We start from the raw sequence: 22,992 nt of genomic DNA, 5'->3' as shown, positions 1-22,992 counted from the left end.
TAGGGAACCCGGTAACAACATCTGGGTTTATTTATCACATATAATGACAAATGAACGGAGAGTCTGGTGGATTCATGATAATTCACGATCATTATTGTGAACAGACCGTGTCAGGTCACGATGTGCCATGTTCACATATACATGTGAACTGTATACATACATGTGTCTTTTATCCTTCTGTAAAGTAACAAGAGGTGAAGAAGAGTATAAAAGATGGTGTACACATGTACAGGGCTTAACAAGTCTGATAGGGTTATTGAATTGAAAGTGGTTTTGCTGTGTTTAATGACATTATAGCATGTATTCCAGCATGATTTCTAAACCATGTTTTGATCTAATTCTCAGTGTGTGTGATGACCTGCTGCACCACTAGAGGGCAGAGTTTACCCACAGCAGGACACCGATGAGCCCGACTGCCCTCCTCACTTCAACTGCAGCTAAGAAGGGTTTTGCATTTAAGCTGCTGACGTTTTGACCCATTATTCAGTATTTTTTTTTAAAAAATCCTTGTCAAAATAAATCTCCGCCCACATTATAACCCACGTGCATGTCTTTTTTCTTCACCCAGATTTGAGTTCTTGTTGAGATGGAAAGTCTCAGAAACTTTTAAAAGGTTCCAGTGTGGTGCTGATATTTAATGCCACAGTAAAAAAAAACTGTTTACTAAAAAAATACAAACCAACCATTGTTCAATATTAAATATTCACACACACATCGCTGTGAAGGAAAGCTTTTCAAATACTGAGCAAGAAACAGTTATTACAAATAGGGTGTGTGTGTGTGTGTGTGTGTGTGTGTGTGTGTGTGTGTGTGTGTGTGTGTGCTTGCAGGCACGTGTTTCTTCCTCTTGTTATGAGGCTCCTCTGGGAACAGATTCTCTTAAGTGCCTAATTAGTTGTGGTGACTTATGAAAAAAGATTATAATGATCCTCCTTTTGTGCAAAGTTTTATGATCCACCCTGACAGCAGTTAAATGACCCCTCTGCTGCCGAGACGTAACAATGTTCTGACTCACTCTTGAGACAGTTAAAAAAAAAAAAAAGTCTAAGATTGTCACACAAATCAAAGATTGTCACACCAGAGCATGCTGGGACATCTGAGAGCACCGCGTGGTCACATCCTGCTCCTCTTCCTCATGTTTGGACAAATGACTAAAAAGTTTTAACGAGCTGAGTCCAATTATTTCTGTTGGGATGGGAGCAGGAGGTGCAGCTAGATCCCCGTCCGGGTAAAGACATCTTGTCAACGTGTCAGTGCGTCATATTGTACTGTGATATTTTCTAAACAGGCGACATCCTTCTGTCAGATTTGGTTTGGTCCGATCTGGTTTCCTGCTCACACTTCTGCTGAAAACCTCACTGTTCTGAAAATGACCAGAATGTGGATATTAGAAATAAACAGATAAATCAGCCAGTTCAGGGAGGAAACAACCTGTTAAAGGGCCTCTGGGGAAAAAACTGCTGTGGGCCCCCACTGATCCTGTACTTACCACCGTGCTTGCGGTTTCTATTAAGGGCCAATTCTGCGTGTCAGCAAGGTTTCTCTTGGATCAGCGAACCCCTCTGCAGATGTGCGTGTGCAGTCCAAACTGTCCACACCTTTATAATTCATCATTAAAGGAATGCAACGACACAGATGGCATCAAACTCCTGGTAAAATCAATCTTCCTGAGGATGTCTTCATCACTGTCACAACCGTCAGCCTCCACCTCCACCGCTGTGAAGCAGTAATGTGCATCACAGTGATGAGAACGGTGAAGTAGGTCCGCTTGTAAAGCTATTAGTACACGGACAAAAAGAAACCACGAGTTAAATCCTGCCACCAGAACTCGTGTGCCAACACGATATTTCATATCTCTTAGTTTGAGTAGCATTAATTGGGAATGTGGACATTATAGTAAATAAAGTAAAGCCATTGAAACAGAAGTGGATTTTGACACATGGGTCCACATTAGCTGATATTTCCTTACTGATGCAAATCTGAAGATGTTTGTAACAAATCAAATAAAAAAACAACAGAGATCCCTGTGAGCGGTGCGTTCGGCCGGTTGGTCGTGCAGCTGATGTTTTAAAGGTCAGCCTGCTGGTGTTGAGAACATATCTGCCCGCCGGTCAAAATGAACACGTGAAGTAATCGAACTGCTCTTTTACTGGTAATAAAATGTAAAGTAAGGTTGTTTCTGGAACATGTTGAGTATGAGTCACTTCTGTGTTTCCTGATTAAAGGCAGAAAGAATAAAACATCAGAGGAACAAATACAAGTTTCAGTGTCAGAAGTGATGAAGATAATATCTGTAAACGTGAACCCACTCTGCTGTTACTGCTGCTGGTATTTCTGCCTCCGTGATGTCAGTCGTCCTGGTTACTGCCTGATGATGTCATCATGCTGCTCTTAATAACTTTATTTATCTGAGTTGCATCATAAACATAACTGTGTAGAAGGTGCTGTATCGTTATCTGATGCTTACATGATTGTTAACTTACTCACATGCAATGCAACTGTGTCCAGAAACTTCTCATAAATATAGATGATCAAATTTAAAAAAAAAGTAAAGAATCAGAGTCAGTCACATGTCACACAACATGGTGATAGTTTGGATATGAGCTATCAGATTCTCATTTTCTCATTTAATATCATGATCAACTTGAATTTTCTTGCAAAAATGAATGAGCTGCTCAGATTTTACAGTCGTGGCAAAGAGCAAATATAAGACATCCTTTTCTCAATCTTACGTGCTGGTATTTAAGGCTAGTTTTGATACTTTTCTGAATCCTCGAAAACAAGCCTCTTAAAAAGTTTCTGAGCCGGCAGCAGCTCAACTCTCATGCTGAACATCGGGACGGCTGCTCTTTAAAGTAAAACATTTCCTCTTTCAGCAAGTATTTCAGTTTCAACAATAAAGGTGCTTTTTGGAGTTTCTTTAAATGTGTGTTTACATTCAGCAGCTCTCAACAAAATACAAACTGTTTCTCTGCAAGTTATCAGAGGAATAGTGAGGAGCCACTAGTAGGACTGCAGAAGAAATAGGAGAGGGACCACCCACTCTTTAAAACACAGCTCCACAGCACTACTAGTGGCACCTTCACATATTTAATATTGGTTCCATCTCGCAGCTGTTTATTATGTCCTACCTGTCTGCTATTTTATCTACGACAGGTTTCAAAACAAATATAATGATGTGCTCATCTTAAATTCTGATGAATACAGCAACCAGTGTTTGAAAGTAATGAATTCGTCATGACAGTCATTCCTGGAGTTTATTGAGCGGATTATCTCTGTAACTATAACCGCACATCTGTTTTACCTCATTAACTCACGAGACCTTTGAACGTAGGACTCAAACACGGCTTCACTTTCAGAGGAAGGTTTGTGCAGCCTCAGTGAGTCAGTGGAACCAAAAGAGAGGAAGTCCTCCTGCTTCCTTCAAATCCTAAAGAACAAGGTGTTTTCTTCCCGACTGAGGCGCTTCCCTTCTTAAAGTGATTTGACTGAATTAAATAAAAGTGTCCTCTGGCCCTGCTGCGAACGACAATATATTATCCAGGCTGAGCTCATTGAACGTAGTGCTCTTTATCCAGGAACTCGCTGCCAGTTGGCACAAGAACCAGAGAGGAAGAAGAAAGCTGTTCGCAGTGTGGAAAGTGGAAATGGCTTAAAGTCCCACTAATAGATTACAGCTTTAGATCAACAAAGATGCTGTCAGAGGGATATTTGATGGACCTTCATACTCAATAGGATTTCTGTGAGCAGCGGGGGGGATGTGGAGCAGTCGTGGAGGGGTTTGAAGGAGCAGAGAAATGTCACACACACACACACACACACACACACACACACACACACACACACACACACACACACACACACACACACACACACACACACACACAGAGCAACAGCAAGAAAGCAAACAAACGCAGCAGTAATATTAGAAGTGAGTTTTATTAATCACAAATAGAGTGCTTCTAAAATGAACAAAAACAACCCCAGCAGCCTGAGATGACATTCTGTCTGTGCGTTTGGTTCATAAAATCATGTACATCCTGTCTGACGGTTCAACCAGCGCTGCCGAGTCCAGAGGAAACACAGCGGATAGTTAACGTGTTACACAGAACACACCCGAGACCATCTGTCACTGATGTCAACGGAAACTCCACCGCTGCAGCCTCTCAGCATCCAGCCGGCCTGCAGACGCCCGCGGTCGGGACGGCCTGCGGGGGGGAACCGGCCTTGCGGGGGGGAACCGGCCTGCATGCAGCTCCTCCACATGAACTGTAGTTTGTTGCTGGCGGCCAACACTTTGCATGAACTCTGGTTTATAAAATGCACCTAAACAGTTGTAGCTCTGCGACACTTCAGTAAAAACAGAGTCAACTCTTTGTTTGGACACCGTGTTCAGTGGATTTCAAAATAAAACACCTGCACCTACAAATGAAAACCAGACCTCTGCGTGTCAGGGGAACAAAAACAAAAAACCCTGTTATAAACCAGAGCTCAGAGAAACATCCCTGCTTTGGGTATCAGGCTTTTCTTTAGTTGTTGTTGTTGTTGTTTTTTGCCTATTAGTGCTACGTGTCTTTACCAAAAATAAGTCCCACTATATATAGGCACTAATATTTTTCATTTCTACTTCAACATGTCTACACCTTTCAAATCTATGAAAAAACCTATTTACAAAATTTGCAGATATGTAAAGACGGGAAGCGGAAATTTGCAGAGACATCATTCCTCTCAAACGCCGGGCTTTGTGGGTAAATTAAAGGGGGTTTGGGGGCGTGAAGCCTCCCACGGTATCGTAGAAAGGACCAACAGAGCAGAGCTGCAGAGAAACTGAACTACTTCGAAGGCAGAAGGCACTTAAGAGGAATGAACTTTGTACAAATGTGGAGGGGAGATATTTGCATCTGTGTGCTGCACGACGTCGTTTCACCGGTACCGTGCACCTGCAACCGGTACCGTGCACCTGCAACGGGACCAGAACTAATAGTACACCATGTTGCCTCCTGGTTCCTTCATGCGACATGTGAAGTTGGAGTGAGCAGTGTTGATGTGCAAACGTTGGGCTGATCGTCTCTACCACGACTGGTATCCGGTTAACATTTCACTGCATTGCTGATTGGAAAACATCCGTCCCAGCGGAACAAGAGTCTCACTGGACTACTGAAACACATCAGGAGGTCCAATCATCCTCCTCCAGCCCACAGAGCTGTTTGTTTTAAACACCTTTTAAAAAGTGACTCGAGAAGCTCTTGTTCGTGTGTTCTGAACGATCCGATTAAATGTTACCTTTTCTTCAGTCTTACAAATGGAAAGAGTTTCATTTAGCCTCAAATAGGGTCATTTTTCTTTCTTTTTTTTTTCTTTTACATTTTTCACCACTTTACATCAGTTTGAGAGAGAAAAAAAAAAACCTACTTATTTACAATCAGTACAACTTTTTAACCCTCCAGACCCCCGAGCTGTTTACCACCGTAACACTGATTCAGGGTCAGTTCAGGAACGAGAACAAAAAGAGCTGCAGTCAAACCTAAAAGCATTTTTCTTTCAAATAAAAACATCCAGTCGGAACTAAACGTCAGCTCGAAGTGACGACTTGTGATTCCTGACGGTGTGGCGGCTTCAACACAGAGGTTTTTGTTCTTTCTATTAAAAAGTACCATTTTCCTCTCGTTCCCTTTGGGTCTGGAAGGTTAACTCACAAACCCTGTTTTATAATACTATCATTATTATTATTATTATTATTATAATAGTGTAATACTGAACATATGTATGACAGCAAAACTCTATCCTGACAGTAACTTCAATATATACAAGATCAACAGCAAGCATAGAAGGACACTTAAAATGAAGAAAACGCAGCACTGATTGTGTCCAGTGTTTCACAGCATTTGACTGGCACTCTTCAAAGCCTCTTACTAAGACTATCTACAGACAGGAACACGGAAGTGTCTCACAACCCCCACTGGGACGTCCCAGTGGAGAAATTCAACATGTAAGACCGCCGCTCTAGAAGCACGTCTCCATATGCTACCGCACGCCATTTTTCATTTGTCTTTGTCTCTTCTGATTGCAAAGGTGTAAATTCTTACAGCTTGATGCAAAGTGGTTAAAGTGTTACATAGTTTTTATCCACAACCAAAGAAAAAAAGAAAAAAAAAAAACACATGTTAGTATTTTACAAATATTTAAAAAAGTAAACCTTTATCTATAGGCATTTTAAAATATATTCCATCAAAAATAGTCTGACAAATTTCAACAGTAGAAAAGAAATGTTATACAAATGACAAAAGGTTTGAAGCAAAATGTTGACAGTAGAAAGGTGTGGTGATAGACTGACTGCAGATGAGAGACTCCTCCTTTTCTACCTGGCAGAAGAAAGAAATCCTTCCTCTTCCTCACCTTGATTAGTGTTTAAAACCATGCAATAACTGTAAAGTAAGAACGCCAGTATTTAGCAAAAGAACTGTTGAAGGTGATAAAGTAAAATGATTCTCCATCCCTATGCATCTTCTGTTTCTACATATTGTTGTCCTGTGAGATCCTGTCACCTTTGGCAAACTTTGAGTAGTTGGATTTCCGTGAGGCTGCGAGCTCCGAGGTTGAACTGTGGTCGAACAGCCAGGTCACGTCTTTACTCAGCACGGCGCCGCTCGTCCCTCCTTCAGATCACAAACGACGACTTGTGTCGGAAATCGCCCTGCGGAGAGCGAACGGACAAACGGGGGCAACATTTAACGATTCATCTCCTTACAGCAGATATTAAAATGCATGTTCAGGTGAGTTTATGTGGGTATATCTGCTTTCTGCAGGTTCAGGCTTATTTATCAAGTGCAAGAATTTACAGACATGAATCCGTCTCTCCGGGAAATCACCATCTTGTGATGAACAATAATTAATGCAAATTCAAACGAGCTTCGCAATATTTGTGGAGCTCGTTTGAATTTGCATTAAATTTCTGCAATTTCTTGATAAAAAATGTCATCAGCAGTCTCTGCTCCTGTTTTCATCTCCAAATAAAACTGGAGAAACAGGAAGTGACGGGGTTTGAGGGAAATGTGTTCTTCACATTAAAATGTTTGTGATCAAAGGAAGTGATTCCATATTACTGGATGTTAAATGAGTTTTCTCCACACGTCCAGTTGTCAGAGACGTCTCTTTGTTGGTTTCATCCAGCAGGTCTATGTGTTGAATGAACATGAATTAAACAGCATCTAAAGCTCTTATTTTGACAGCTGATGTCGTCCTTGTTTCTATATTCCAGTCACAGACGCTCTGTTCTGGAAACATACGCAGCTTTTAGGACCTTTTAGCAGCTTTTAGGAGATTTTAGGAACTTTTAGCAGCTTTTATCTCCACGGTTCTCTAAGTTCATTAAATAAATATAAAAAGATGAGAACTAAAATATTTCTGATGTGCAGCAGGATTATTATCACAAGAAGTGATTACACATTTATTACTTCTTCAGGTGGTGTTTCATGAAAACCCCATTTTTCTTTCTCGATTTGTAATTTTTTCTAATTCCTGCAATTTTATGCAATAATCTCACTCAAAACTCTGAAAATAATTTTGTTTTAGAAAATCCACTGCAAAATCAAACAATTTTTATCGCAACAATCACAAAATAGGTTGTGGAGGCAGTGATCTTTATATCATCTCTATACAGTGAGTCAGTATTTCACAGCAGTTCAGAACAAGTTGAGCTGAAATGATTAATGTGGATCTGTTTTCATTTTTCTAGAAAGTCAATCAAATGACTATAAAGACAATAATCTCCATGTGTACCAACCTCGTCCTCCGTCCTGACGTAGTCCACTCCGTCACCTTTAGCCGGGACTTTGTAACTGAAAGACAGACCACATGAGGGTTTTACCGGAGTTCTTGTGATACAGGAACACAGCTCATGTATCTGCTGATGACGGGATGTCTTACTTGTTCCCCGTCTGTTTCTGGCTGGAGAAGTAGCCTTGTTTGTAGGCGCAGCAGATGCCCACTGTTATACATAAGAGCACGATGACCACCACCAGCACTCCCAGGATGATCCCCAAAATATCAATATCATCTGTGGAGGTCAGTGGAGGACGGACAAGTCAAACACGGGACAGGATTTCATTCCATTTGAGTGAAACATGGTATTCATGAGTCCCTCCAGCCTGCTTGGCGGAGGAGCACTTACAGACTTCCATGGTCTGAGCTGCACACTCAGCGTATCCGGCATCGTTCTTCGCTCGGCAGAAGTACTCGCCCGCGTCTTCTTTTCTGACCGCAATGAACATCTGCGTCGGAGAAATCACAATCATACATCTGATATCTGCAAACCCCAAACTGATGCTGTCAGGATCACAGCTTATTTCTATACTTCTGAGAACAAAGTTGTGATTCTATGATGATAGTATATTTTCTTTTTCTGAGAGATAAAAGTGAGTGTAAATAAACAGAGACATGATGTCATCTCTCAGTCATTAACACAAATTTAAGGAGAAGGCAAAATTTGCGGCAGCTTGCATTTTTTGAAAATTCCCATAAAAACTGTCGTCATCAGAAACTGTGTTGAAAGTATTAAAACATAAAGTCAATCTTTTAAAATTAAACTGTCTTTATTAACAAAACTAACTCCTCATTTTCAATCAGAGAGGCTCTGCTCCTGTTTTCATCTCCAAATAAAACTGGAGAAACAGGAAGTGACGGGGTTTGAGGGAAATGTGTTCTTCACATTAAAATGTTTGTGATCAAAGGAAGTGATTCCATATTACTGGATGTTAAATGAGTTTTCTCCACACGTCCAGTTGTCAGAGACGTCTCTTTGTTTGTTTCATCCAGCAGGTCTATGTGTTGAATGAACATGAATTAAACAGCGTCTAAAGCTCTTATTTTGACAGCTGATGTCGTCCTTGTTTCTATATTCCAGTCACAGACGCTCTGTTCTGGAAACATACGCAGCTTTTAGGACCTTGTAGGAACCTTTAGGACCTTTTAGGACAGGGGTGTCAAACTCATTTTAGTTCAGGGGCCACATACTGCCCACTTTGATCTCAAGTGGGCCAGACCAGTAAAATCACAGCATAATAACGCAGACATAACGACAATATTTCTCTTTGTTTAAATCATTGGTGAAGGTTTTTGGATGACAAACCCTATTTTAAGGTCTTTCTACAATAAACTAGAAACATAAAGACCAAAAACTCAGACATCAGCCCATTTACGCTGTTTTTGAAGGAATTACTGGATCGATTAAAAAACAACAACAAAACGTTTGTACTCATAAACCTCCATATTCTCATAGAAATGCAATTTATGTCTTTCTGTAATTTTCACACTTAGCAAAGTCATCCGGCGGGCCGAGCTGGACCTCCTGGCGGGCCGGATCCGGCCCGCGGGCCGTATGTTTGACACCCCTGTTTTAGGACCTTTTAGGAGCTTTTAGGAACTTTTAGCAGCTTTTAGGAGCTTTTATCGCCACGGTTCTCGAAGTTCATTAAATAAATATAAAAAGATGAGAACTAAAATATTCCTGTGATGTGCAGCATGATTATTATCACAGGAAGTGATGACATATTTATTAATTTATCAGGTAGTCCTTTAAAAAATAAAAAAAAAAAATAAAATAAAATTTCTCTTTTTGTTCCTGTAATTTAACACAAAAAACGGACTTAAAACTCTGTAAATTACATTGCATCCAAATTTTAGAGAAAATCAGCCACTACATCAAACAATCACCAAAAAACTAAAGGGGCTGGTTACCATGTCAGGGGATGTTAAAACTGAAAACTGAACAGACTTGGACTCACTGCTAAATATTCATATATATTGGTACATACACAAATACACACAATGCATATATGTATTTTCCTTTCTTATGTAAAGTAAAAGCATTCATAGAGTCGACCAGATTATAGACTTCCTAAATAACGTAACTCTTCCAATTAAGTATTGGAAAAAAAAAGAGTTTCTTTAACTTTATATAATTAGCGAAGCTGTAACTTTTCCTGCCTGAATAATGAAACCTAATGTGATTGAAGTGTGAAACTTTTCCCCCAGTTTCAGTCTCCCTCTGTTTGGCATGTTGTATTTCTATCCCACGCAGGGACAGCAGAGGCACCGATAACCGTGTTCTCTAAAAATAACCAGATGAGTACAGCAGAGAAACATTCTCCAAACCTCCTAAGTTTACAGCTCGGACTCCCGACATGTCCACATGAAGTCAGACGTGGTGCGTCAGCGTGAAGGTTGACCGCCGAGCCGAGCTGGAAAGCAGGCGGGAACTGAGGAATGTGCAAACGAGGACAGCAGATTCCCCTCGTGGCTCGAAGCCCTCTCGCACCATCAACTGTCTCCCCAAAATATCCGCCCCCACCCCTGGGCGTCGGGCCACCGGCCCTGCTGCCCCGCCCTTGCACCTCGTGCGCGTCCTTGTCCAAACACATGCGCATGCACACATACACACACACACGCACACACTCGCACGCACGCACGCACGCACGCACGCACACACACACACACACACACACACACACGCACACGCACACACACACACACACACACACTGACCAGAGATCCTGCCTCGGCGTTGAGCGTGTACGAGGAGTTGAAGAACTTGAGGCTGGTCTTGGGGTCGTCGGGAATCTCCTCCCTGTTCTTGAACCACTGGTACTGAGACTTGGGGAAGCCCTCCTTCTCCACGCAGCTCAGCTCGGCCGACTTCCCGAAAGGCACGGATTTGGGGACGCTGCATTTTGGCACCACCGGCTTCACTGTGGTGACACACAAACATATGATGATAGTCTCTATGCTGAGCTGTGACTTCACGCCAGCTTTTATGTTCTGTAAGCATCACAGCGATGAACAGACTGACAGCTCCCGCGTGATGCTACCGGGCTTACGATTGACTTTAAAAAACAATGTCACCCTGACCCCTCACGGTTCACTGGACTGATGGCATCGGTAGCAGCGATTTTTCGGCCCGTGCCAGAAAACGCCACCAAAACATGCAGCGCTTGCTTTCTTTAGCACGGCGATTCAGAGCAGATGCAGTTTCAGAGGTTTCCTCTTATAGCCCTGAACACGCCTGTGCAGCTGGGCAGGTCTGGTCACAACGCATCCTCGTATGTGTGCCAAAGGGCTGGTGCGACCTACAACACGGTTTCATCTTACAGCATCCAGAGCGTCAACCACGAGGAGCTCTCTCTTCGAAGGGCACAATGACGGTTTGTTTCCAACGTCTGGAAAGATCTTCATCTATATTTTCAGTATTTTCTGTCTCGTGGATTCGATTGACACGTTGATCAATGATGCCAGTAAGACAGCGCACCTCTTACAACGAGGTCGATCACAATCTCGTCGAATGACTTCTGGTCGTCGGCGGCGGTGACCTCGCAGCGGTACTTGGCTGTGTCGGATCTCGTGGCGTTGGTTATCAGTAACGTGGCCGGTTCTCTGATCAACGCTCTTTTCTCCAGGTCACCTGTCAGAAGAAAAAACACGTAACAGTCATAAATGGATAACTGTTAAGAAAACAAGCAGCAGACTGAGTGTTGACTTGTTTGTGTATTTTCTTCTTTACCTGAGATCTTCTTGTCGAAGTAGACGTAACTCGGCCCCTCACTCGTGATCTTCTTCCATTCGACCCTGGGGTTGGTCGTAGAAATGGACTCAATCAGACAGGACAACTCGATTTCTGCAGAACGGAAAAAGGAAACAGGAAGTGATGCATCCAAACCCCACAACTGGTTTTGCATTTAGTTGCGTAGGAAGTTGTTGATGAGCTCTTACTGTCGAACTCATCTGTCCACGGTGACTCATTGTTGGTTTTCAGCACCACCGCTATCACGCTGAAGCAGCCTGCAACACAAGAGGACAGGAAACGTGACGTTATCTTCTCCAGAGCATCGATCTTCACGACGCAGTGGCGATCTATACGTACGATACCAGCTGACATCCACTGAGGCTCTTCTGCTTTTAACACTTTCACTTTGTCCAGTAACACACGTGTACAGGCAGCACAAATGTCACGTGATCCTCTGAACATGCAGCCGCTGTTTGGCCTCGATCTGTTACTGTCCATCTTCCATTTTTAGTTGTGTTGCTTAAACCATTGTGTGTGTGTGTGTGTGTGTGTGTGTGTGTGTGTGTGTGTGTGTGTGTGTGTGTGTGTGTGTGTGTGTGTGTGTGTGTGTGTGTGTGTGTGTGTTGAGGGTGGGGGTGCTGTTTCTATGCACAGTGGATAATTGTGCGGAGAGGCATGTGCCCTTTTCAGGGAAAGCTCACCATGCCAGTAGTTCAAGCACCTCCTCCCTCTGCCTCCTCCCTCTGCCTCCTCTCTCTGCCTCCTGTCTCTGCCTCCTCCCTCTGCCTCCTCTCTCTGCCTCCTCTCTCTGCCTCCTCCCTCTGCCTCCTCTCTCTGCCTCCTCTCTGCCTCTGCCTCCTCTCTCTGCCTCCTCCCTCTGCCTCCTCCCTCTGCCTCCTCTCTCTGCCTCCTCCCTCTGCCTCCTCTCTCTGCCTCCTCTCTCTGCCTCCTCCCTCTGCCTCCTCCCTCTGCCTCCTGTCTCTGCCTCCTCCCTCTGCCTCCTCTCTCTGCCTCCTCTCTCTGCCTCCTCCCTCTGCCTCCTCCCTCTGCCTCCTCCCTCTGCCTCCTCTCTCTGCCTCCTCCCTCTGCCTCCTCTCTCTGCCTCCTGTCTCTGCCTCCTCCCTGTGCCTCCTCTCTCTGCCTCCTCCCTCTGCCTCCTCCCTCTGCCTCCTCCCTCTGCCTCCTCTCTCTGCCTCCTCCCTCTGCCTCCTCTCTCTGCCTCCTCCCTCTGCCTCCTCCCTCTGCCTCCTCTCTCTGCCTCCTGTCTCTGCCTCCTCCCTGTGCCTCCTCTCTCTGCCTCCTCCCTCTGCCTCCTCTCTCTGCCTCCTCCAGAGGGACTAATGGTGCTAAAGCACCCCACAGAGATGTGAGGAAGGAGGCACGGCTGAATCCTCCCGACTGCCTTCGGTCCACAAACAGTCGGAGCACAAATCACTTCCACTGGAACGTCGACCGAGGAACATGCTCATCAACACTTCCAGAGAGCTGAAGTGATGCTCTGGCTCTTTGACGAAAGGGCGCTGAACATCTATTTTTACTGATTCTATTTCTTACTGGACAAACACATCAACAAGATTCTGCTCTCACATGCAGTGGATTTGACTGGCTGTACACAGGTCACACAAAGACTTGATTATAACATCAAGGACAACCACAGAAATCCACAAAACGACCAAAAAAAATCCACAAAATAACCAAAAAATAGACAAACCAACTACTAAATGCACAAAACAAAACAAATAGACCCAAAACAACCACAACCACGTGTCTTACAGGGGCGCTGTGTTTAATAATCCCTCCATGGATTTATTATTTATTATTAGAGTTTAGTACTGAAATATTTAAATGTGTATATTTAATTATAATGAATTAACAGTGAAATTATTACAACAAGTCATGACATTTGTATTCATTTTTAAAACGTACCTCCTCCATCTTCAAACCTAATAGTGTGTAAGCCAGTTTGTAAGTCCACTAATTAGAGGACGAGTGGGTGTCGGGCATTTCATTCAAGAAAACTGCTCCAACGGGGATAACCTGACCTCAGGCAACTGTCACCAGGACACCGGGTGTGCCGGGTCACCTGCTGAAGCAGACAGGGTAAGCTGATTAGCCCCTGGTCTTTCTGGAGATCATAACAAGACGGCAGCTTGTTTTCAGCTGCTGCCTTTAAGAGACTGCGGGGAGTGAACAAGAAGGTCACACCCGCGTCCGACGTTTCATATTTAGAAACATCGCCGAGGTGCGGCCGGTTATGAATCAGACAGATGCTGAGAAGTTGATTCACGCCCTCATTTCTAGCCGACTGTCATGATGAACTTTTTACTGGCCTTCCAAAGAAATCAACAGAGAGACTTCAGCTCATCCAAAACTCTGCAGCTGGATTATTAACCAGAACCGAGAGGAGAGAACACATCAGTCCGGTTCTGGCTGCTCTGCAGTGTTTACTTCAGCTGCGGAACAAACTATCTGTTAGATATCAGGGAAGCTGCTCAGTTAATACTTTCAAAATATAATAATTTACACTTTTAAAATATAGCTCAAAACATTAGCCTTTAACTAACTACTCTTGAAGCTCTCTTTAAAATGCATATTGCTTATTTTATATTTCACTCTATTTGTGTCTAATTTGATCTGTTCTTATGCATCTCATTTCTTTTCCATATTTTTAAATGTTCCTTTATATCTGTTTTTATGTGAAACACTGCACGTCATTTTCATGCTGTGAAGCACATTGAGGTGCATTTCTTGTATGAAAGGTGCGCTACAAATAAAGTTTATTAATATTATTATCATATTTACAGTCCCTTTGTGTGCTTGAGGTTCATGCTTGGCCTTTACAGAGTAAGAAGATCATTTGAATAGCTCGGCCTTGCTCTTATCAACATATCGTGTTCACTTTTACACGAAAGCAGCGATTTTGCAATTTCTCCTGATGACACGAAGTCTGCGGGTGACAAATAAAAAGGATGAGCCGTTCCTCATTGACGTCATAAACATTGTTAGAAGCAGTCCTCTACACAGAGACGTTGTCCAGCAGTAGGACGCTGACCTCTGAGTGGAGGAGCCACGACCACCAACAACCAAGACCTTCTCCCTGCCGCGGTTAAAAGTATCCTCGACTATAATTTGAAGCCACTTATCTGGAAATCTAGTTCAACAGTTCATCAATGTTGGGAGCAACAGTAAATATGAAATAAATAAATGTCTCATATTTGATTTAACTTTGCGTCTTCAGATGTCTTGTATTTGGTGCCGCAGCAGCAGAGACACTGGAGTTCGGTCCCCGGTGGAATAGAGTTATCTCTGCAGCACGTTGTGAAAATGTTCCTGACAACCTGCAAAAAGTCGTGTTTTCTCCCTGAGAACTTCAACAAAGAGCTGCACAGGAGTAAAGACCAGAATTCCCCCTTTCAGAGACGTGACAGTGGAAACGCGGCGCTCCAGTGGAAGCCTGTCACCTACTTAGCTTCTTCTTCAGCGCTGGATGCAGACAAACAGAATGAAAGCTGTGTGGAGAAGAAACGCTTTTCAACCTGCATGTTGCTCACAGCTCCTTGTACTGCAGCTGCAATCTGGTTTTGATGAGACTGAATGCGTGCTTACACGACGGTGTCGATACCTGAGGCTCCATAAAAGTCCCCGTCAATTGTCTTAATTCATGCGTGGACTATATTTACTGTTTCTGACAAAAGCTTGTGCATGTGAGGATGCCGCTGCTCACTTCTGGGTTTGAGTTTCAAATGCACTGCATGCAATGTGTAACTTAAAACCAAATCTAACCAGGCCAACGTGCCAGGAGTCCAAAATATCAGAATAGGCTGCGTTGAAATAGAATCCAAAGTTGATGATAAATTATTACTGGTGATTAATTTTAGTTCTCTCCGGTTTCATTTCACTGGTTTCAGGGTCTGACAGAGCTAATGGAGTTTCCCCCCAGTCCCTGACCTCCTTAATTCGGACAGTATTAGTGCAGATTAGGTGCCTAAGTGAGCTTGACGTAGAGATAAAAAGCTGGAAAGGTCTGCCATGGAAACAGCTGTCCAGGAAAGCACATCAAACCCCCACTCAGCAACACCGGCCTCTGACGTTCACCCCGAGTGGAACCGGAAGAACGAACACGGTGACTTCAGAGTGAAACACAAAAAACACATTCAGACCAATTGAATATTACAGCAGAACCCGAGCAGCTGAAACGAAAAGGAAAGAACTGACTCATGCGTCACGTGCTTCTTTCATCTCCTTAAATGTAAATATCTGCCATGCTATGACAAAGTATAGAATATTTTGGGTGACAGTGGGAACGTTTTGTATTTTCTGATGTTTTATATACAAAACAATTCACTTAGAAAATAACTGTCAAATAAATGAGCCTTTGTTGAACTTGTAACGACACTAAACACAAATAAACAACCAAATAAAGTCCAACTTGGATTTAAATCTCTCCCTCGTTTACAAGGCGACTGGTTCCTTTCAGCAAAGGTTTGCATCTTTCTCCAACTCTGTAAAGACGAGCCACAGCTGGACGGGCCACTAAAGTATCAGGAAGTGCTGAGTGTGTGTTATGAGAGCGGCGTTTCCCATCTCCCCTCCAGTCTGCCCGACACATCCTTCCCCGATCATGTCCAACTCGTCCTGTCTGTGTTTGGCTCTCCTTGAATAGCCACTCAGGTCTCGCTCTCGTCTCTTGTACCCGTGGAGTCGGTCATGTGTGTGTGTGTGTGTGTGTGTGTGTGTGTGTGTGTGTGTGTGTGTGTGTGTGTGTGTGTGTGTGTGTGTGTGGTCACCATGAAAATGAGACACCACTCTTACTTTCTGACAAGCTGGAGCCGAGCCGTGAGCATGTGAGGTGTGTGTGATGTGACTATTAGCTTTTAAAGCATGCAGGTGCTCGCTGACCTACATTACTTCCTCTGTTGCTTCTTGGTTGGACGCAGCTGTGTGGGATCTGGCAATCTGCAAATCTCAACTCAACTCAACTTTTTTTTTTTTTAATCTTCCTTGCCGCCTCCATGATGGGCGCAGGGTTTTCTCTGTAATCTTAGTGTAATGCCCTCATAAACCCCCAAGGTTTTACATCACTGAATAATACAATAGGCACAGAGGAGCTGGGTATTTCTTGATGCCTGCGCCGTGTAATGAACCCCTCCTGTTTTCTGTAGCTTCCCCCGGGAGGCCGCACTTGTTTCCTGCGCTGCCGCTCGGTAAATCCAGCGAGGTGCGGCTGGTATCATAAATAGAAAGGTTCAATTAAGCAACCGGTGATATTCCCCGTGGGACATCTCCACCTCGTGCCTGTGGAGAATATTCCCACGCCCCTTCGGAGGCTCAGACATCAAAGTACAGATGCATACTATCAACAGTTGCTATCTGGAAAGTCCTCATGTGTTTGAGCCTCTCAGCCAGGTCTGGCTTCCTGTCAGCAAACCATCCACCCATGACTGAAGCGGGAAGTATTTTTATATTTAATCATTGTAATCTACAGGATTCCAGTGACTCCATGAGGACGAGTGCTGTCTGTTCAGTGTGTGCAGATTGAGCCATTCATTTTCTCCCCGGCCTCACATCACCTCCAAGGCCGTGTCCTTCAAACCATATATCTTTTAACAGTTTATAAAAATGACAGCATGAGAGAATATATTGCAACGTAACATTAAAGATAAAGAAGAGCGGCAGCAGCTCCAACCGCTTCCCATAAATGAGGCAGAACGAGCATGTGCATCATGCACACGTGTGGAGCCGAGGGAGCACATACAGTACATGCTACATAGCTAAAGTTACATGAATAACATGGCCTACATACTCCGAGTACTTATTCAACAAACATCAAACCGAGGAAGCAAACAACAATATGGAGGGAAAGCTCGCTGCGTTGCTGAAATGAATATACTCAGCTGGGAGGACCAGACTACTGGTTCATCCTCCAGTTAAACCATCATACATCCTCAACTCTCTCCACAACCAACTACACAAGCAAAAAAAAAAAAGGATAAAATGAGAACAAAATTCATCACCACTTCAAAAGCTAACCAAGTCAACAGGAACACACCGAGCAGGGAAACAAACGCTGATTAGCAATGTAAATGTGTGTTCCTGCAAGTTATCAGAATTCTGATAATTAAATGAAAAGAGTGAAACTGCAAGAACACATAAAAATATCTTCTTTTCTGACATCATTTGGGATGTGTTGACTTTCGAAAATACTTTACTGTTCGTGTGCTGCAGTTTACTCAACAGATCATTTTCAAAACTAAAATCTGTAGTTTCTACACAACTACAAAGACATGACTGGTTATCACTGTTCTGCAGCATTGTGTCATTACAAGTATGTTCTTAGAGCATCTAGAGCACTTGATCTTCAGTTTAATACGAGGTTCCAGATGACAATTAGTGTAATTATTGATGAATTGTTTTCTTATTTAATCAATTAAACACTTAGTCAGTAAATAGTAAACATTGTGTCCAAAAAAATACCTGTTTTTGTTTGATTAAAATCCAAAGATCAGAGATGTTCTGTTCACAATGACTTAAATCTATTTTGTTCTCGATCAATTCATTGTTTCACATCATTTTCAAATGTATTTAACACATAACAGGAGAAAAAAACCTCAATAGTTGGATGAATAATTCAAAATGTAATTAGAAAAATGTATTAATTAAGTTAAAAAACTGGGACCCACAGTAACTTTCTGACCTTCAATGATTATATCACTGGTGTCATTAAAGTCCCTTAAAATGAGTGTTTGAGTCAGTCCCTCTGACCTCCAGCTGGATAACGAGCTGCTCTTCACAGTCCGGCTGTGTTAAAAGCAGCTGAGTCTCCTGTGGAGCTTCACTTGTTCATCCCTTTAAGGAGTCTCTGCAGGAATTTCTCAGTTGAGAGCACACAGAGCAGCTTTTAAGGGGTGTAAATGTTTATGGTCTCATACGAATTAGGTTACTGTTGTTGGCACTGCACACATGACCGCCAGGTTTCTGGTCACAGTACGTAAAAGTTCAGCGTGAGCCCCGAGCAGGATGTGGTCAGACCAGGAGAGAGGAACATTTCCAAAGTGTTTTCACAGAAAAGTGAAGAAAATAGTAAAAAAGTAATAAAACGACGCCAATTGTGCCGTGACATTTAGAGGATTATGACACACTGAGGTCATCATGAGGACAACTGAATAAATAAATGAAATGTTTTCTAAATAATAAAAAACATATCCTGTAGTCACTGGTAACTGTTTTATACAAACAGACGTTAACATTTACATTAAAACAAATGCATTACAATGCTGAATCTAAAATCTTTAAGTGAAAAGTCATGTAAGCAAAATAATAGGATTGTGAATGATTAACGAAATGGCCCTTTAATTACAGATGTTTAAACCATGAACTGAAACACAGCAGAAAGTTGAACAGCGTATACGACTGAAGCGTTCTCATGTCTTGCAAGTTTTTACCCCGAGGAGATGCTAATTTCCATTTGATAAAGTCTATGATGTCAGCGGGGACACAAAGCCTGACAAATTAATTCATAAGAGCATCGCATATTACCATAAGCCTCTTTCTGAGAGACGATTACAACTAGATCCTAGACAAAGCGCGCTCCAGTTCCCATAGCAATATCGGTGATATTTCCATAGTAACTGGATTCTCTGTCGTCCCCCACACTGATGACCAGTGCTGCACAGGAACCCACCTGTCCTGGTAGCTGTGGGAGAAAGTGACTAAAAAGACCCGAGAGTCCATGAAAATAGAAACCGTGTGTCATGATGGCAACGAGGGGAAAGTTTGGATGACCCCAGGTTGTCTTGTCACAGCTGTGGTCATCCCACAGAAACCGTCGCGTCCCCGCTCACACTCTCACCTCTCGGGTCTGTGGAGAGCTCTGCACAAACTCACAGAGCCCCGCCGGGCAACCAATCCGAATATAAATAAAACCATGTTAAGTTTTCCAGCTGTGTAATCTCTTTGTTTGTTCCGCGGGGGAAATCATTTTCTATAGGCTGAAAAACAATTTCTCTGCACAAGCTTTCAATGACAGACGTTTGGTCCTCTGAGCTTGGACTAAACAATGATCTGGAGCATGGCACAAGCATGAATCACTTCCTCCTCCTCTCTCTGTTGTGGCAGCAGGCAGCATCAACATGTACTGGACTGTGTGACTCTGACTGAGATGTCAATCTGAGAGGAAAATGTCACAAAAATAGCCAAAACTGTGTAAAAAGGAAAATGTAGAGTTGTTAAAACACAAATAAGACAAAACTACCATAGAAATGTGTCAGATGTTTCTTCAGCTGTTAAACAAATGTCAGTGGCGACATGCATGGCTGGACACGGAGCAGCACACTTCAAGTCTATGCAAAACATGCAGCTATATTAAACCCACGTACTGTATGAAGGTTTCCTTCCAGCCTCCCATTTCTACCTTTGATGGTGAACGTAAATCACTGCCAGAACCTCTGGACATTCACAGGACTATCGAAATGATCTTAAAGGAATAGTCCCACATTTGAAGAAGTCTTTGCTCTCTGGCTGAGAGGTAGATGGGTTGTACAATGAATATGAAACCACAGTTAGCAGACAACTAGCTTAGTTCTGCCGAACCATAACAAAATCTGCCTCCCGGCACCGTTGACGCCGAGTAATCACCACTTTAAATATTTCATTTGTTTAAGCTGCCGCTTTCTTCAACACTTATGGTCAGCTCAGATATTCGACTGCTCACTGGATCTTCCTGTTCCCCCAACAGATCTCAGAGTTGCACTGATCTTTTTCATGTAACTATCAGCAAGTAAGCAAAGACACACGTTTCTTAATGCTGAACTTCTCCTTTTAGTGTAGCATGCAGCGTTGAGGGAGGATCAGTCCAGTCACATTGCCTTTGACGGTGGCCAAGTGGCTTCTGCAGAATCATAATGTTGAGAGATGAAAGTGGCCGGGCGACTCAGAGTGTGTTCAGAATGCTGAATGGTCAGCACACAATCAGTTGTTATAAGCACAGGCCCGAAGTGAAGAGGAGAGGAGGAAGAGGAGGAAGAGGAGGAGGAGACACGTCCACATATGTGCATCATGGTGCTTCCTCAGACAATATGAGACAGAAGTGGCACCGTCCTGATCACGTGCACACGCTGCACTTTGTACATGCAACATGTTGGAGAAGCTCTGTTACGTTCGGTAAAAACAAACAAGGTGCTTTCAAATCAGATGTGTACTACATGTGTGGTTGACTGGAGCACTGCTGCAGAGCAGTCCAACATATAACGTAAAGGTCATTGCATTTATTTACATATTTCGGTCATTTTAAGGGCTAGCCATGTACGCCACATCTTGTTTTTTGACTGACATGAAGTGAGGGGGAAAGAGAGGAGGGGACTGACATGCAGTAAAGGTCCCGAGGGCACGGACCTGACAGCATTCACACGCGTGTGCCCGTATGACACGCGTGCTAATAACTGCGGATATATCGGGATGTGATGCAGGAATCAGCTGTGATTTAAAAAGAACGAGAATATTTGTTGTTGAACAGACAAACAACTAGCAGCATCTTGTGGATGAGTTCTGCCGTTTATTTTGATAAGTGGTACATTGTGACTCTTCAATTATGAAGCAGGAATTTGAATATCTGTGAAACAATTAGTGAACTCCTTTCATCTGTCTTAACAGGGTGTGATTTTGGTACGCAAATATGTGACTATCAACATCACTGAGCTCCTGTTCTCTGATGTAACTTCATTATTGTTATTGCCAACAGTTTGTGGCACAGTGGTTGTAAAAGTCAGACTGTTTCAGTTCATCTGCACCTCGCTGGGATGAACAATCCCGGCACGATTCAACCCACAAGAAGGTGCGTGAATTAGGAAGCGTCGGATTCTATTGTTTTCATCAACGCAGTTCACAACCGAAACATTTCCGCCTCCTCGTTTTCATTTCAAGCCTTCTCTCTTCATGCAGCGCCGCACCACACGACAGACATCCAGAGTACAGCGCTTAAGTGTTAAGATATCCATCGGAGTTTTGTCGAGAGCTGGAGGTGGAACGAAACTCTGCGCTTCATCTGTGGCTGTGGTTCAAACTTGGCCTGAAAAAGGTCACTTTTACTGTCCAAACACTGCATTTGAGCTGTAGGAGGACTCACAACTGAACAAAGTCATCCTGCTGATGTGTTGAACTCAGACTGCTGTCTTTTTTTTTCCACCAACATTTCCACCCCTGGTGGATAAACTCATTCTGTCGGACTGAAGTTGTCTCTTGGTATCAGGGGTTCATTCAAATGCATCCCATCTTTTCCAGGTGTCCTGGCTCAGCTTCCCTACGAGGCCTCCTTGTGTATTCATTTATTCTGCATTTCCATACGAGGCTGCTGCGGGCTCTGATCTGTGAGGCCGATGAGGCCGCAGCAGCCAATGTGCTGGTGAGCCCTCTGATCCGAGAGGGTCAAAGACTTGGCCTGAGCCAATGAGAGGGTGGAGGGGGGTGTGGGGTGGGGAAGGAGCCGATGGTGTCACTGAATGCCTGGGAACCTGTCACTTTGTGTCAGCGTTAGCGTCTACATCTGGCCTGCTCTCACTTTAACCCCGAGCTAAGTATGACTAGCTCACAGGACCGGACCACAGAGGAGGAAAAGCAACTTTCCTCTTCCACCTTCCACTGCAGCGAGCCATCGCTTCACATCTGGGACTCCACAGTCACTACAGGGGTATTCAGTAAACCTGCACATTTCTAAAAAATACTTCATATTCTCACAAGGCCCAGGTTTCACCTTTTAATCTCTTCAATCAGTAACTTTACTTCATCCGTTTCCCCTTCAGACCTTTATTTGTAATGAAGTGAAAACTACATCTTCAACCCGTGTTTTACCGGGCCGTCCAGCGGGGGAGGACGCTGTCGATGGACCAGGAAAGAGGAACTCACGCTGAGCTCAGCGCAGCTGTTGTCCGCTCACCTTTCCAACGAATTTCATTTGAACAAGACGAAACAGCTCTTTTGTATTGACAGTATTCAGCATTTGAGTGCCTCAACTGTTCCAGTAAGAGTTATGTCCGTTTCTAAATATTTTCAGTTTTGGCAACCTCATATATGATCAACATCTCCCATTCTGTCCCTCAGTTATGGAATATTGAATTATGGACAGAGAAGTGTTGTTGCGGTCACAGTGACCGTTCACATTCATCACTTCATTTTATTCTATGAGATATTTGTGTGAAATGGTGTCATAATTAGTGTAATAGTGTTCACAAACGTATTTTGAGAGGTCACAGTTACCTACGACGTTTGACCACCAAATTCCAGTCAGATCATCTTTCCAACTGAGTGTCGGTGCCAAATTTGAAGAAATTCCCTCAATGATTTCCTGAGATATCGAGCCCTTGACCTCTGACCATCAAAATCTGGTCACTTCATCCTTGAGTCTGAGTGAGGGTTTGTGCCAAATGCGAAGAAGGTCACTCAAT

General features: G+C 43.4%; 1 protein-coding gene across 1 annotated transcript in view; it reads right to left on the bottom strand.

Annotated features, from left to right (window-relative positions):
- Positions 1 to 3,920: 3,920 nt before the first annotated feature.
- Positions 3,921 to 22,992, bottom strand: part of LOC138635979 (junctional adhesion molecule 3B-like) — a 35,273-nt gene continuing 16,201 nt past the window's right edge. Inside the window, exons 2-9 of the mRNA XM_069723733.1 lie at positions 11,764 to 11,832; positions 11,555 to 11,668; positions 11,303 to 11,455; positions 10,543 to 10,745; positions 8,171 to 8,270; positions 7,927 to 8,056; positions 7,784 to 7,838; positions 3,921 to 6,694 (exon numbers count right to left, since the gene is read on the bottom strand). Of these exons, the coding sequence (XP_069579834.1) occupies positions 6,659 to 6,694; positions 7,784 to 7,838; positions 7,927 to 8,056; positions 8,171 to 8,270; positions 10,543 to 10,745; positions 11,303 to 11,455; positions 11,555 to 11,668; positions 11,764 to 11,832 (860 nt within the window). The 3' untranslated portion in view covers positions 3,921 to 6,658. The remainder of the gene's footprint in view (positions 6,695 to 7,783; positions 7,839 to 7,926; positions 8,057 to 8,170; positions 8,271 to 10,542; positions 10,746 to 11,302; positions 11,456 to 11,554; positions 11,669 to 11,763; positions 11,833 to 22,992) is intronic.

Source organism: Brachyistius frenatus, unplaced genomic scaffold, assembly GCF_029030835.1.
Source record: "Brachyistius frenatus isolate BFR_SWC_R1_liver_20210118 unplaced genomic scaffold, ASM2903083v1 Contig_343, whole genome shotgun sequence".
NCBI classification, from domain to species: domain Eukaryota; kingdom Metazoa; phylum Chordata; class Actinopteri; family Embiotocidae; genus Brachyistius; species Brachyistius frenatus.
The sequence above is the reverse complement of the archived record's forward strand: the minus strand, read 5'-3'. Positions and strand labels throughout refer to the sequence as shown.